The following is a 17,501-nucleotide window of genomic DNA, read 5'->3' on the forward strand; positions in this document are numbered from 1 at the left end:
GTTGAAAATCCTTCAAACTCCTCAAATCAACAATGTGTCTACAAAAAATTTCAATGCATTCTTGTGGCATATATCAACTGTGGGAAAATATTGAAGATGATTTTTTAAATTATTTTAATGGCTATTAACAAGGCTTTCCCCAGATATCACCTAAGCAAAAGTTAAGTCATTGGGCATGTGATTACTGGTTCTAGCAGTAAAATCTGATTATTACAATGGTAGAATATATGCATTCATTGCTTTTATTTAGGCAAATATGCATATCATGGGGGAAATGAATGAGAACCCCATTCTTCGGTGGGCATAAGTTTAGATATTTTCATTGTCTTATGAGTTTTTTAATGACATACCTTGAAAAACTGTACAGACAAATAATACTTAAGAAGCTAAAGTTGAATTTTTCCAGTGCTAGAGGATAGCAAATCTACTGATTTAAGACACATGCATGGGTCTAAGTATAGATTCTCAGGTTATTAAATCCTACCCTAACATAATTTATATCTATATTGTATGATTTTCCAGTGTTTAACAATGATTTTAAACATGGAATGGTAAATAATCAGGAGCTTCCATTTCAAGAGTCTCATATGATAGGATGTCTATGATCAGTTAGGATAATTCCTGTTTCCTTTGAAATTGTGAGTTGTAGAAAACAGAGGAGAATTTTCAAAGCCAAACCATTTTAACACTAGCTTTTTAGTCTGTGCTTTGAGTAGTATTGCAACACTTTTTGTACTTGGACCAAATATGAGGTGCGTGGTATGAAAGAATCAGTGTTAAACATACATCAGTTGGCAACCTGTATCTTACAGCTGCACCTCTACTTAGGACTCAACAGACCATTAGATTTACTCATGTTCATTATAATGTTTAACATTACTTTCCAAATCCCTCAGTTCCTAAAAGAAAATTAATCATTATGTCAAGGATGAAGATATTAGTCTAGCACTTCATTGTTTCCCTTATATCCTCCAAAATCCAGTTAATCTTTTCTGAATCCATCGCCAAGAGAAACATCATTAAATAAAATACTGAAGGAATCTTTTCTACTACGTGCTCTCTCTATGGCATGTGAGCTCTTCTCTGACCCGAGATTTTTGCTCTTTTCTATTCTCAAATGTTCTTTATGAGTAAAGGTGGCATAATGGTAGTTTACATCTTGGTATATATTTAAATTCCTCACCTCTTCCAGGAATCTATGCATGCATATTTATTTCTAATTTTGGGATTTCCTGAGTAGCTAGGAGGAGAGTTGGTAGACTGGATCCAAAACGAGGTCAGTGAGATGAGAGCTTACCAGTGTTCCTTGACTTTGGACCATGTCAGCTGTCTCATAGTCAGTTCATGGAATGAGGCCTGGACAACCAGTTTTTCTTGAATGAAAGGGTATGGACTAAATGATATTCTCCTAATAAGCCTAGTATCCAGGAGGCGAGATTTATTAATATTTAATTCATTTAATTAATTTTTCCAATGCTTAGTGACTTACTAGCTCTCATGAAATTAAGTTTTTTTGGGCTGGCGCCGCGGCTCAATAAGCTAATCCTCCGCCTTACGGCGCCGGCACACCAGGTTCTAGTTCCAGTCAGGGTGCTGGATTCTGTCCCGGTTGCCCCTCTTCCAGGCCAGCTCTCTGCTGTGGCCCAGGAGTGAAGTGGAGGATGGCCCAAGTGCTTGGGCCCTGCACCCGCATGGGAGACCAGGAGAAGCACCTGGCTCCTGGTTTCAGATCAATGCGGTGCGCCAGCCGCGGCGGCAGTTGGAGGGTGAACTAACGGCAAAGGAAGACCTTTCTCTCTGTCTCTCTCTCACTGTCCACTCTGCCTGTCAAAAAATAAAAATTAAAAAAAATGAAATTGTTTTCTTTCTAGCTGTTTATCAAAAAGTTCCACTAGCTATATTAAACTATGAGAATTAATGTGTTAAGAAATTCAAAAATATATTGACTAATTAATTTGTGCTATTTATTAGCTACACATGCATTCATAAAAGTTTTGACTGAGTAAATTTTTTGAAAATGTGAATATCAAATTAGATCCAAATATCTTACCATATATAAAAATTTAAAAAGATGAATCAAAAGCCTAAATTTAAGACCTGAGACTCTGAAGTTGCTGGAAGGAACTGTAGGGGAAAGACTCATAATCACGGGTGTAGGGGACAACTTTTTGGACAAGATCCCCAAAGCACAGGCAACAAAAGCAAACTTAAAAAATTCAACAACAGCAGAACAACCAATCCAGTTGAGAAATGGGCAAAGGACCTCAAAAGACTGTTCTCAAGAGGGGAAATACAAATGACCAACAAATTTATGTAAAATGCTCAACATCACTAGCCATCAGGGAAACTCAAATCAAAACCATATTGAGATATCACCTCACTCCTGCCAGAATGGTTAAAATCTAAAACACAGAGAGTAACAAATGCTGATGAGGATGTGGGCAAAGGGAAATATTTAGATGCCATTGCTGGGAGGGTAAACTAGTGCAGCCACTGTGAAAGTCAGTGTGGAGATTTCTTAATCAGAAATAGGCTTCCGATGTGATCCAGCAATCCTACTACTGTTTATATACCCAAAAGACTTGAACACAGTGTAGCACAGAGATGCTAGCACTACCATGTTCATAGCAGCACTGTTCACAATAGTCAAAATGTAGAATCAACAAAGGTGTCCACCATCAGATGAATGCATAAAGGAAATGAGGTAAACATACACAATGGATATTATTCAGCTATAAAAAAGAATGAACTTCTATTATCTGCAGCTCAATGGATGCAACTGGAGGACATCATGTTGACTGACACAAATTGGACCAAAAAGACAAATATCATATGTTCTCCCATGTGATCTAAAATTTAACAAAACAAGCAAAAAAAGAAGAAAGAAAAAAAGAAATATCTGTGTGTATCAGTATTGCTGCAAATATAGTTTTATAAAACTTTGTTTTCCTATGTGAAACCAATAGTTAAGAATGTTATACTACTATATTTTGAATGATCTGTGATTACTTTCACATGTATTGTGTGTGGGTGGAATGGTCATTGTGCCATTAAATCATTATTATAGTTGTTGTCTGTATTCACACTAATCTAGGGTCTTTTGGCTTTTTAGTTGTTAATGCTTGTTCAGCAAGGACCCTTCCAAATAAACAAACTAAATACTTGCTCATAAGATTGCATATACAGTATATTTATTATTTAAGACATTTACTTTACTCAAATTAATCAGATATAAACAATTTTAAATATTTTTGTATTTTTTTGTTAAAAATTAATAAGATTTTAGTAAAAATAAAAACTGCTAAAGAGGTTTTAGCTTTGTTCAGTATACATTTTAATATGAAGACAATTGTTTTTAGTTTAAATAAGATGACTTTGTAGAGTGATATATGCCTTGGAAAATATATGCTATTTTAAATTTTGAGATAATGATAAGTATTAAGAACTGGGGTGAAAGCTTCCATGGCTAAGTTTTGCAAAGGAGGAGATATTTGGGACCAGGAACTCCAAATTTTCCCTGATTCTTCTAATTGTTTTCAATTTTTTTTTTTTTTTTGGTCAACAAAAAAATTCAAATGGTCTGCTTCATGAAAAGACTAATAATAGTCTACATTTTAATTAGTTCTTTCAAAGAATGTTTGGAAAGCCAGCAAGCTTTCATATAGTAGAGGAAAATACTTTTATTCCTAATTATTGATAGACTCTCTTGATAAGTAGACATTTAAGGCCTTACATTTAAATGTTGAAGTTGACTAATTTATTAGCAGGAAACACAGTTTGAGGGCTGTTAAAATGATTTCTAGCCAACCTATGCCAATAAAAAGAGCAATGATCATGGTAGTAACGTTGAGAGTGTGATCAACAAAATAATCACAGTGGAAAACTGCAGAAAATTACAAGTAGTCTATTTAAAAACAGTATAATGTTTTCCTTTGACTATTTCTTGACAAAGACGCTGCTATCAATAATCAATTCACTGCCTCTTGACACCAAATGCATCTTTCACGGGCCAGCTTTGTGGTACTGCAGCAGGGTTCTGTCAGTTGTCGCGACCTGGCTGGATGAGCACCAGAGCAGGGAAGGACTCCTGGTCCAGAGTGCTTCCTCTCTTCCTGTCCCCACCATTCCGCCCATCCCACAGCACTTTAATCTTAGGGCATTCTTTAGAGTTTTCTTTTATTCTCTCTTAGTAGTTAACCCATGTTAGTCATTCCCAATTCTTTATGTTAAATATTCATGTTCAAATTACTGATGTGTGTTCTGTTTCATGCATGGACTCTGACTGATGCAGATAATTTTAAGAATTTTGAAGATACTGGAAAACCAGAAGCATCCAGATGATGATGCACATAATGAGGAAAGTCAGGAGCAAGGGGAACCAAAAGATGTCTGCAGTATCATCTATTTAAAGGCTGAAATAAAATTTATTTATGGCATGCTTCAAAATATAAGCATTGGCAGCACTCACGAAATGGATGGCATCATTTGGGAAATTCACTGTTTACATGTCTTTACTGAGAATGACTATTTCCATTATTAACCAAAGCTTGTTGTCGTTGCTGTTTTTGTGTTTTTTTAAATTCATTACTTGTTTCACCCAATTATTAATGGATTTTTTGGAAGTATGATTTTAAAAAAAACTTGCAGAGTGCTCTGTAATGAGAGAAAATTCCAGTGTGAATAACATTTATCTTTTAAAGTCTATATAAAGTTTAATCCTTAAGAAAAGCAATATCTCAGCTGGCGCCATGGCTCAATAGGCTAATCCTCCACCTGCAGCACCGGCACACCGGGTTCTAGTCCCGGTCGGGGTGCCGGATTCTGTCCCGGTTGCCCCTCTTCCAGGCCAGCTCTCTGCTATGGCCCAGGAGTGCAGTGGAGGATGGCCCAAGTGCTTGGGCCCTGCACCCGCAAGGGAGACGGGGAGAAGCACCTGGCTCCTGGCTTCAGATCAGCGCACCATCTGTATCAGCCATTGGAGGGTGAACTAACGGCAAAGGAAGACCTTTCTCTCTGTCTCTCTCTCTCTCACTGTCCACTCTGCCTGTCCAAAAAAAAAAATGGCTCTAACTAAAACTTAGAACTCTATTGAATAGCAATAGTGTAAGCAGACATCATTGTCTGGTTCTGGATCTTAGTGGAAATGCTTTCAACTTTTTCCCTTTCTTTTTTTTCTAATGATATAATTTTCTATTTTTTATAGAAAGCTTTTATTTAATAATGTAAATTTCATAAGTCCAACTTTTGGATTATAACTTTTTCCCTTTCAACAGTTACTGGCTGTGGGTCTGTCATACATTGCCTTGATTGTGTTTAGGAATGTTCCTCCTATATGCAACTTTCTTAGGGCTTTTATCATGAAAGGATGTTGTATTTTATTAAATACTTTGCCTGCATTGATTGAGATAATCAATTATTCTTTAATTTGTTAATGCTATGGTAGCTTAAACACTGGCAGGAAATAAGGAATGGAAGATTGGATCTTCTTTCCATCACTCCCCTTGACCCAATTCTGTATTTTGTGTTTCCTGCCCCATAATTCTAGACTTTACTATGATCTTATTTTTATTCTGTTGCTTATTTATAGAAGTTCTTGATTCTATTGTTTGATATGTACTTCAATTTTACTGCCAGGACTTTTTCACTGTGGCTTTAGTTTTCCTTTATCTCTCTTCTGTGATCTTGAGTATATGTTTATTAATCTTTTCCATGGCATCTCATGTGTCTCTTACACACATATTGTGTTTGACAATTTAACTGATGATGAGAACCTTAGTTTTCTAAATTTCTTATTAAGAATCAGCTAAATTAACTCATTGGTTAATTTTTTTTCTTTTCTTTTTCTTTCCTGAAAAAAAAAGTTGCTTTGTAAAACATAATTATTCCCACTGCAGGCTGACTCAGATCTCTAAAGGGTGATTTCTTACTTCCTCAGTGATATTGATTTCCTGGACAAGGGTAAAAGGTTTTATATTACACCAGCCTAGGATATTGTAATTGAATGACTGAGGGCCAGAGAAGTAGATCCCTCACTACTTCAGGGAGAGGCCAAGAGCTTACTTCTACAAAGTTTAGTATAGGAAGTCATGATAAAATGTATCAGTTCAAGACGATATTACAAATAGTTTCAGTATGAAAATTCATAGCATAAATAGGTGTCTTAGAAACAAACTGTAAGACACAATGTTTGGAGAAAAAAAGGAATGAATGAAACACAGAAATTATGAAAGTGTAAGTATTACATAAATTGTGAACATAGTGAGGGTTGAAGAAATAATGGGTAAATTCTAGATACAAACTCAGCAATAAGATAATTGGGGAAGTTATTGATGTCTTAGTCAAATTGAAAACTCAACCTGAAAAATGCCAATTTTGTTCTCGATTTCTGTTTTTATAACTTCCCACCACAATGGTTTGAGGCAACTGTGATAGGAATGCTATCCAAACTTGATAAACAATGAGAAGTATGTTACAATCATTACTGGTCCCTTCTCATCCTCTTTTATGTTTTCAAGACAAATATTTAGCTGTTAGCTAAAGTAGTATTTATCTATTTCAAAATTTGCCTTAAATAAAGAAAAGTTTTTATTAATTTCAAAATTTGCCTTAAATAAAGAATTCTACAGAGTAGAATAATGGTCAATAAAGTTTCTTTCAATGCCCTTTTTGTCTGGGATTATAGGAAGTCAAGTATTATACGTTAAAGTAAGGTTATTAAAATTACACATACTTGTGTTTTGAATCCTATTGACATATTTTAGAAATGGATGTTAATTTAACATCATCTTCTATCTTATTATGTATTTTGAGATCTGAAAATATTTCTATCTCTAAGATATTGTGACAATGAAAAAGTAAATGATTCATTAACAGAGAAGTTTTGGGGTATTATGCAAGGAATTCCAAGTGACTTTTATAAACTTCGTGTGTTTACATACATAACTACCTCTGCACTTAGAATTTTTGAGATGAAAGGAGCTTTCAAGATATCCAGCTCTTCCTTTTAAACTCAGCCCCAAGTAAGCAACACAGCACTATTCATCTTTACTAGGGACCTTTCTTTAATATGAAGGAAGTGTGATACACCATTGAATTTGATCTGTTCTACTTGCATTAAGAAATCATAGTGTGTAACCATAGAGAAGATTTTCTAGTTATTTCCCTCATTTGAAAAATGAGGGCTGGCAAGATGATTTTCTGAAGACCTCCACATTTTCTCCTAATTCCATCTTTACAATATTGAAGACAGAATTCATAGAGATTTTGGCTATTTTAAGAAAATCTTTGGCCAAATATAACGTGATTTTTGGATATGTATTAAACTGAAAACATTAGGCTTAGTGAAATAAGCTGGAACCAAAAGGATAATTATCATACGTTCTCCCTGATCTGTGGCAACTAATAGAGCACCTATAAGGTAATCTATAGAAGTGAAGTTGACAAATTGAGATACAATGACTTTGAATATCTCTTGTCTCAACTGTAGAGGGACATTTTTTTCTCATACTATTTGTTGAACTCTTTACTTAATATAGGGTTAATCTTATGTGTATAAATTTAATTGAAAATAGAGCTTAGTAAAAAATAAGAATGGGAGTAGGAGAGGGAGGAGGAAGAAGGGTGGGAGTGTGGCTGGGAATGCGAGTATGTTATAAAGAATCACTATGTTCCTAAGTTTGTATTTAGGAAATGCATGAAGTTTGTATACCTTAAATAGAAGGTTTCTGGGGAAAAAATGAACTAATAATCTTACGTAACAATCATGAATCATCTTTTCCTCCTCAACTTTTTCCTTCTCCATTTCCTCTCTTACTTTCACTCTTGCTGTTTCTCATATAAATACCTGTAATATTCTACCCTGTAATGTAACAAGTGAGATTATCATTGCACACTACAAATGTTAAGAACTATTCATTTCATTACAAAGTCCAGGAAATGAGATTCAATCCAAGTCTCTTCCACTGCACAGTAATACTGTACTATTCTGTTACTCTATCATGAGATTTATCTTTAGTTATATATTTAAAAACAGACCAGTCTAATGAATACTATAATGATACAACTTACTAGGTGGGTAAACTCAGAGAATTTCTGTTCTATGCTTCTCTGTACTTCAGTTCCCTCAACTGTACAATCTATGTAGAAATGGTGGCTTCCTTTCAGAGTTATTGTCCTCAACACAAAATAGTAAACACATATAATATTCTTTAGGACAATGGTCATAGAAATAGATAAAAATTATAATTATTAGTATCAGTATTTATTATTAATAAAGATGTAATAATATCCTAGTAACAGTAGTATCAAAATATATGTGGATGTTCTGTATCAAGAATAATACTTTGCTTACTAATGTAAATGATTTTGTGATACCCAGTGAAACTGCAGTGCCTTCTTACCAAACTATAATAATATTTAACAAATTTACACAATTAACTGGATTTTATCAGTTCTCTTGTGGTGTCAAATTTTATCTCTCTAAATTCAAATTATAGCTCTTTAGGAATTTTTAATTTTTACAAAAAGGAATGTCTTTCTATTACAATGTCTATTTTTTTCTCTCTGTCTTGTCCATGTAAACATGTGATCAGGTATGCCAGTATTGTCCGAAATCTTCATAGCAAATGAGAGTCCCAGGATACAAGTTTGTACTTGGGTGAGTTCAAGTCTCAGTGAAGTGTTTATATTCCTGAGTAACTTAATTTTCAGAATAGTTTTAAAAACTTGATGTAATAACAAAATGCAAAAATGGAAGCCCCTGAAGGGACACATTTTAGTGCTGAAACATCTAGATTAAAATTACATAAGGAAAGCTTTACAGAGTTTAAACACATTTTAGTTTGTTAATTTATGGTTAACAATACATATTCTTTAAAAATATTAAAATATTTATTCTTATTTTGGTGATAGCTTAACAATTTAGTCCTAACTGAAGAATGTGGAGGACAGAGCTTCAATCAACGTATGGGCAAATTAATATGTTCTGTGTACAGTTGGGTACACAAAGCTAAAGTTAAAATGTTTTCTGAACACTTCAGGAAAGTTGTGTCCATTATGTGGTCATTTGGTCACAGCAGAAAAATAGACACAACTTTCCTTGCTGGGACCAATGACCACATGTTTGATAAGCAAAATGTAAAAAAAAGAGACAATTTACATACTACTTAATTTTTCTCAATAATCTATTAGTTGTTCAAAATATAGAAGGTATAGTCGCACATTTCTGAAATGATCATTCCTGAAAGATGTTACAATTTCTGGAAAATTCAAGTGTGTCAGCAATAAACAACAAAACCAGGACCAGATGGAAAATACATTGGTTCTCATCAGTTATTCATAATTGGTAGGTATTTTTGTGACAAAAAGTGAATGTTAGTTAACTATTAAAAAAAATGAAAGTCTCTTGACTTTCAGAGAAATATTTTGTGTCATTATTGCACTCTTTTTTTAATAACAAATTTCAAATTTCTTCTATTAAACTTCTTTAGAAGAGCCTGCCAATTCCAAGAACAATAATTCAGTCCATTTTGTCTTGCATTGAAGGCTAACGATGTCCTCATTCTGTTTCTAGTTCTTTTTTTCTCAGTGTATTAAAGCTCATTAACAAGCTCTGTTCTACAGCCAGACACTTAACTTTGTATTATTCTGTTGTCTGAAACAGCCCTGTCATTCGTATTTGGCTGGCAAATCTCAAGCTTTTAAAATTTAAAATAGATTTCATTTGAGCTAAAACTTACTATGTTTGCACAATCTCATTTATCTTATTTCTATTTGTGATAATAACGTATCACTGACATATTTGCTTATTTTGATTTTATTTTTAAAATATTTTTAACTATTCCCATTTATGACAGAATACATACAGAATCTTCTTTTCCAACTTTTCCAAATTTTCATAGCAGTCATTTGTGTTAAATAATAGTCAACTGATTATTTATTTATGTTTCCTAAGTTAAAAGGACTCAAAAGCATCATATATCTTTTGCTTATCAACAAGATATGTTATAATATTAATTATTATGATACTGTTTTAATTTTTTTAGGTCACTGTAGATTGGATTCATGGGTCACACAAACGATTCAGTAGTGTCTGAGTTTGTACTTCTGGGGCTCTCTAATTCTTGGGAGCTTCAACTTTTCTTTTTCGCCATCTTCTCAAGCATCTACGTGGCCTCACTACTAGGCAATGTCATGATTATCGTCATCATTTCCTGTGACTCCCAGCTGAGCTCTCCCATGTACTTCCTGCTCGGTCACCTTTCTTTCATTGATATCTGCCAGTCCAACTTCGCCACCCCCAAGATGCTTGTGGACTTTTTTGTTGAGCACAAAACTATCTCGTTTGAAGGCTGCATGGCACAGATATTTCTTCTTCATAGTTTTGTTGGAAGTGAGATGATGTTGCTTGTAGCCATGGCATATGACAGATTTATAGCCATCTGCAAGCCCTTACGCTATGGTACAATTATGAGCCGGAAGCTCTGTGTAATTTTTGTGTCTATTTCCTGGGCAGTGGGCATTCTTCATTCTGTGAGTCACTTGGCTTTTACAGTGGATCTTCCGTTCTGTGGTCCCAATGAGGTAGACAGCTTCTTCTGTGACCTTCCCCTAGTTATAGAGCTGGCTTGCATGGATACATATAAAATGGAAATTATGACCCTAACTAACAGTGGCCTGATCTCACTGAGCTGTTTTCTGGCCTTAATCATTTCTTACACCATCATTTTGGCCACTGTCTGGCGCCGGTCCTCCAGTGGGTCATCCAAGGCACTCTCTACATTAACTGCCCACATCACAGTTGTAATTCTCTTCTTTGGGCCTTGCATTTATTTCTATATATGGCCATTTAGCAGGCTTTCAGTGGATAAATTCCTTTCTGTCTTCTATACTGTTTGTACACCCTTACTGAACCCCATCATCTACTCTCTGAGGAATGAAGATGTTAAAGCAGCAATGAGGAAGTTGAGAAATCGTCATGTTACATCCTGGAAAAACTAGGGATCAGTATGTGGCAGCATAATCCTGAAACAGAATGAAACCTCCAGTAGTTCATAGAATTGTGCCAAATATCTTTGCTAATGATATGGCTCATTGAGCCACTTGACTTGTTGTAATGGCAAGAATATTGCACAAAAGCACATCTTGGGTCAATTTCATTATAATTAAAAAATTTTTTCATTGTTTTTAGAACATGGTATGAATCATCTTTATAATATTAAGTAGTGTTAAATTATTTGATAAGTTAATGTGCTTAAATGTTCATATTACTCAATTTGTGATTCTCTTCAACAGAACAAAGATATTCCATACTTCGCAATCAATATAACAAAGAAATTGAATTTCTGATGTCTTCATTCAATTTCTTTGTAACATTTTTCTATATATTGATGGAAAAATGGTTATAACTTTTGTTTCATTTCTTTGATATATTTTATGAGCTTATCTATTCCTTGTATATATTGAATATTTTTGATATAGATAATTCACTTGTACATATGGTTACATTAATATGGTTATATTCCTTTTCACTAGGTAGTACTTTATTCCTATATTACTAGAATATTTTTCTGTTTTTCAAGATTATTTCATACATATTTCTACTTATTACAAAACTTTCTATTTGGTGCCATCAGCAACATATATAACTATTTTCCGAATCTACTTATTTTTGAGGTAGGATAAATTGGTTATAGTTCACCCATATTATTAACATAAAAGTACAAATATCAATGAAATTTCTGAAACATGACAATACTTAAAGAAAAAATTAATTCCATATATTTCTAAAACATAAATACACAAAATGACAAATTATCTACAACTGAGGATAAAATCTGAAATCCAGTCTGTCATAGTTCTTTGAAAACAGAAGAGTAAAATAAAATTCCTTTACATCTAATAATACAGATAAAATGCATCTATCAAATATTGTTTGTTTACTAACTATTTTCCCCTGGGATTTACACTAGGAAAACAGTCTTATAATAGGAAGAATAAATGTATTCTAACAATGAAAACAAAAACTATTACAGAAAGCAGAAAGTCTTCAAGTTGTTATTACTCTGGATTCAGTATTTTAATTACACTGTAAGACAGAAGTTACTGGATATATGCATAGATATTAAGTCTGTATGCTAAGTCCTAGTGAAAGCAGCATTTTAGATATAGATACACAATCCTACTGAACCATAAGAATATTATCTTCTTGGAACTTTGGACTTTTGTTCAACTTCATTTGTACAATGTCAAACATGATAATGATCTGTTAAACTTGATTATTTGTAATATATTTTAATACAGTGCTGAAAGCATTTTGGTTATACAATAAACCTCAAATAGTCATAATTTTGTTGGTGGTGGTTCTTTGCTTTATCCTGTTGGGAATATTGGAGTGGTTTTCACTGTACACTTGAAAAATCAGGTCATACCATGACTCTGTCCTCAGTATTCTCATATGTAAAATGAAGGGTTTTTTGGTAAGATTTATTTATTTATTTGAAAGAGTTACAGAAAGAAATGGAGAGATAGAGAGTGTTCTTTCATTTCATGTTTCACAATTCAGATGCCCGCAATTACCAGGGCTCGGCCAGGCCAAAGCCAGGAGCCAATAGCTTCATGCAGGTCTCCCATATGGATGTCAGGGGCCCAAGCACCTGTGCCATCTTTCACTGCTTTCCCCAGGCCATTAACAAGGAGCTCAGTTGGAAGTGGAGTAACCAGAACACAAACCGACATTCAAATAGGTGCTGGCTTCATTGGAAGAGGCTTTGCCCTTGATGCCCCAAAGCCAACACCCTAAAATGAAGATTTTCATAGTAACTATTGCATAGGAACTACAAGAGATAAGAAGATACAAATAGTTTTACCGCTACTATTTTGAATAGGTAATTCAGTAGACAGCTAGATCTTTATGGATTCTATGCACACAGGCTTTTGCTACCTCCAAGAAGTAAACTAAGTTGGTGATGCATTTGCATGCTTTCTCTGTTTTCTCTCTCCATCTTATTAAAATGTATACCTCTAAATTTTTAGACTTTTGTAATGATTACTTATTAGCTGCAACTTAGAGACCAAATCAAATGTGTTAAGTAGATATATAATGTGCACAATATGCTTGTCAGAATTAGACAAAGATGAATTGATGGGATAGTATGCATTATGGAATTTGAAAAATTTGCCATAAATATTTCTATGAAAAGTAGAAAGACAAGGAATAGGGCAAACATAAATTTTCCAGTGTTCGGAGAATCCCAACCAGATTTGTATCTCTTCCCTGATTTCCAACAGACTCTGAGTGTGTGGGATAATGTTCACTGCCATGAAAAGCTTAGAGAAAGGAAAGAAATGAATATGGAGGAAATTATATCATTAAATGAGGACAAATGTTGCTGTTGCAAGCTTCTAGGTCACTGTCTTTTTCCTTTGTGCCAATGCCCTGACTTGTAATTATAGATGATAATTTAAAAGTTCTCACCACACGGTTTTGGGAAAAGCCACCAAAATTTTGTTAATTACTCCCATAGCAAGATGAATTCACTCCACCAAGGAAAGTCTTTGATTGGTTGTTCCAATACATGGGATTGGTTATCTGACATTTTAGGTGTGTGGTGGTTTGGTATTTAAATGTTTGTTTATGGACTCTTGTGATACATGCAAAAATGGATTTTGAAGTTTCTTTTCTTCAACCTGTTGTTGCTCCCCTGGGATTTCCTTCAAAACTGGTATGTGGAATTTAATCACTTTAAATTAAAAAGAATAGATATAACTTTCAGAGAGTTAAAGAGATTCTGGGGCACAGTTATTAAATAGATTTAGAACAACCTAGATTCTTTAAAATTTTCTGTGTAAGATTCTAAAATCTGAAACAAAATATTAAAGTATGTATGATTATTGTCTTGATAACACAAGGGATGAGACAGCCAGACAATGGTAACACTATCGACATATAATTCAGGAATAATACAGATAATGATAGAGACTAGAATAGGATATAGTATTGTCATTTTAACGTCTAGGTAGTCTTCCTCCGGTCAAAGTTCTCAATGTTCAGGTCCTTAATTAAGAAATATATAGTGATTAAATATGTGTTCTTTAGGCATACAAAGCCCCTTGACTGGTAGTGTGCTCCGTGACAATATTTTTACCAGTAAGACTTTTCTTCTACTTTAATGTTAGAATGATAGCATTATCAGGGCGGCACCATGACTCACTTGGTTAATCCGCCTGTGGCGCGGGCACTGGGTTCTATTCCTGGCTGCTCCTCTTCCAGTCCAGGAAGACCAGGAGGGCAGTGGAGAATGGCCCAAGTGCTTGGGCCTTGCACCCGCATGGGAGACCAGGAGGAAGCACCTGGATCCTGCCTTTGGATCGGCACAGTGCCGGCTGTAGTGGCCACTTGGAGAGTGAACCAACAGAAGGAAGACCTTTCTCTCTGTCTCTCTCACTGTCTATAACTCTACCTGTCAAATAATAATAATAATAATAATAATAAAAGAATGATAGCATTATCTCCTTTTTAGTGTCTTAAGGATTAATCATATAATGCATGCACAGTTTACCACCATTATTTGCATGAAGTTTTCCAATGAAATACTGTTACGGCATTGACTAGAAAAATCCATTTCCTCCTAGCATTTTACAAATGCAGAGTGTCATAATTTGATTTTTTATCTCATTGAGGACCTTTTCTAGCTTTTGCTCTTTTGTACCCTTTTGTATCAGAGATACAAATATCACTGCAAGGCAACTTAATCAAGTGCTCCATACTCAAAAGTCTTCATCCAGTTTGGTCAATTCTTTATGCAATAAGAAGCCAATATTCTCCCATATATAGCTGTCTTCATTGTCAAACTTTTTCCACTCTTTCATTTCTTCAACTGACAATTGCCATGTCTACCATTTCCACAACTATCACTAAGACCTTGAAATCATTGTATTAATCTGAACTGAAAAACCTAGAATTTGATCCAACGGAAAAGTTCCTACAGTGTGACTTCTTTACTTAGCAATGTCCCTTCTTTCTTCCCACCTTGATGGAAATTCTTTTAGTTGAACTTCCTGGCTCGACTAATGTAATTTCTGAATCCAGGCAGAATCTATTAAAATTTTACATTTCTATTTCTTAAATGGGAAATGTGTTTCATGTTGTGTTTATCTTTTGGTTAGCTAGATACCTGCACTTTCTTTCCAAAGTTAGTGACCAAGGTAAAATTATCCTAGGATACTGTGATGTCTAACACTTATGAATTTGAAATTTGAAATTATTTTTGTGATGAAATAGTTTTTAGTATCCCCATATATCTCAAAATGATTTGGTTTTTCCCACTTTCTTTTTTTTAGGGCTAAAAAACTCTAAAGACTGGAAAAAAGGTAAATATAAAGGAGGGTAAAAAAGCTTACCTGGCTTTTCTTCAGCGCCTACTTTCCATTTGTCATGTTTATATCCCATTGTTTTACTAAAATATTGGTTTATTATAGGAAAATTTCTTCATTATAATATTTTATATTAATCTTTCATTAGCATATTAATGTATATTTTATTTTAATTTTATTTTTAGCTTCTAAGGTTTTATAGATATTTAATCTTTTCAGAAGCAGATATTTTTCCATTTAAGTAGTCTTTGCATATCTGGAAATAAAACATTACATATATACAATTTTAATAATAATAGTATGTTAACTAGTGTTTTAATGTCTTTCAAATGTGTGCTATCACAAATAAGAAATCAAAAGATCAGAGAGTTGTGCTGAATGGCATGATGACATGAATTCTGTTTTGGTTATCATTATGTCTCCAGGCTTACATAATACCTGTATATAATCATGTAAGTGCTCTGTAACTTGGAATAAATGAATGAACAAACACTAGCACAAAGAGTAAACAGTGAAGCCAGGAATTAAATATGGATTTCTAACCTCGAATTGTGTATATTATGATATCGTATGGAAATTTTTATTTTTGCCTTTCCGTAAAGACTGGCTAATTACACACTGTGAATAGCATATGTCATTATATCTTACTACAAAAAATATAGTTGCAAGGTAAATTTAGAAAAAAAATTCTGTGGGCTGGCAATGTGGTGCAGCGGACTAAAGCCCTGGCCTAAAGCGCCGGCATCACGTATGGGCGCAGGTTCTAGTCCCAGCTGCTCCACTTCCAGTCTAACTCTCTGCTGTGGCCCAGGAGAGCAATGGAGGATGGTCCAAGTGCTTGGGCACCTGCACCCACATGGTAGACCAGGAGAAAGCACCTGGCTCCTGGCTTCGGATCAGCGAAGCTCCAGCTGTGGTGGCCATCTGGGGAGTGAACCAGCAGATGGAAGACCTCTCTCTCTCTGTCTCTACCTCTCTCTATAACTCTGTCTTTCAAATAAATAAAATAAATCTTTAAAAAAAAAGAAAAAAAATTCTGCCTCTACTTGTAGAACCAAAATGAATCAATTCAATTAAAATAATTGTAGACAAAGTGAAATGGTGTCAGAATAGAGAACCTTGGTCAGCACATTTATCACATTGCAGACTCTTGTCTTGCATTATATGCATATAGATGCAGCATAGGAGGATGTTTTAAAAGACACAAGATTCCATGAGGCAACACCATGTAACTAATTACCATTTTTATATTTTAAATGATATTAACATTTGAAAGTTTCTGTGAATAAATAATATATCGCAATAAAAGGTGTAGTATTACTACAGACAGATTTGAAACTTCAATCAGCTTCTGAGACTTAACTACGATTTTCATTTCAGAGAGCTCTTTGTCAAGGTCAAATATTGCTTCAATTTTATGCTAAATGATAAAACAGCACCATGCATTTATATGAAAAACTCTATTGCTCTCAAATTCTGTATTTGGAAGTGCACAGGCAGTACACATACATACATATATACATGTATACTCATATTCATGCATTTCACACTTTTTGTGACAAAATAAATTTTTAAGATCACACACACAAGTATTAATACAGAAATACAGAATTTGGAAAGCAGTAGCCATACTGCATCCTAGAAAATAAGAAGTCCAGTTTTTAGTGTGTCCCCATTTTAGAACTAGATTTATAATCCTCTAAAATTATAAACATGTGAATTTCTTTTTTTTTTTTTTTAATTTGCTTATGGGCCCTGCACCTGCATGGGAGACCAGGAGGAAGTACCTGGCTCCTGGCTTCGGATTGGCACAGCGCGCCGGCCATAGCGGCCATTTAGGGGGTGAACCAATGGAAGGAAGACCTTTCTCTCTCTCTCCCTCTCTCACTGTCTAACTCTGCCTGTCAAAAAAAAAAAAAAAAAGATTTGTTTATTTATTTGAATGGCAGAGTTACAAAGAGGTGGAGGCAGAGAGAGAGAGAGAGAGAGAGAGATGGAGAGACAAAGGGAGAGGGAGAGGGGGAGAGAGAGAGATAGAGAGAGAGAGAGTGAGAGAGAGATCTATCCATTGGTTCACTCTCCAAGTGGTCAAATTGGCCAGAGCTGTGTCAATCCGAAGCCAGGAGCCA

The 17,501-nt window shown here is 34.5% G+C and overlaps 1 protein-coding gene across 1 annotated transcript; it reads left to right on the top strand.

The window, feature by feature from the left end:
- The first annotated feature begins 10,062 nt into the window (after window positions 1-10,062).
- LOC133769490 (olfactory receptor 4K1) lies at window positions 10,063-10,998 on the top strand. The gene has a single exon (XM_062204701.1). It carries the CDS (start codon window positions 10,063-10,065, stop codon window positions 10,996-10,998), a length of 936 nt encoding a protein of 311 aa, XP_062060685.1.
- The last annotated feature ends 6,503 nt before the right edge of the window (window positions 10,999-17,501 follow it).

The sequence above is a fragment of the Lepus europaeus genome, chromosome 11 (genome assembly GCF_033115175.1).
Source record: "Lepus europaeus isolate LE1 chromosome 11, mLepTim1.pri, whole genome shotgun sequence".
Lineage (NCBI taxonomy): Eukaryota > Metazoa > Chordata > Mammalia > Lagomorpha > Leporidae > Lepus > Lepus europaeus.

What these genes read in the sequence shown, in the direction of transcription:
- LOC133769490 (XM_062204701.1), top strand. Translation starts at nt 10,063, where the DNA reads ATGGGTCACACAAACGATTCAGTAGTGTCTGAGTTTGTACTTCTGGGG.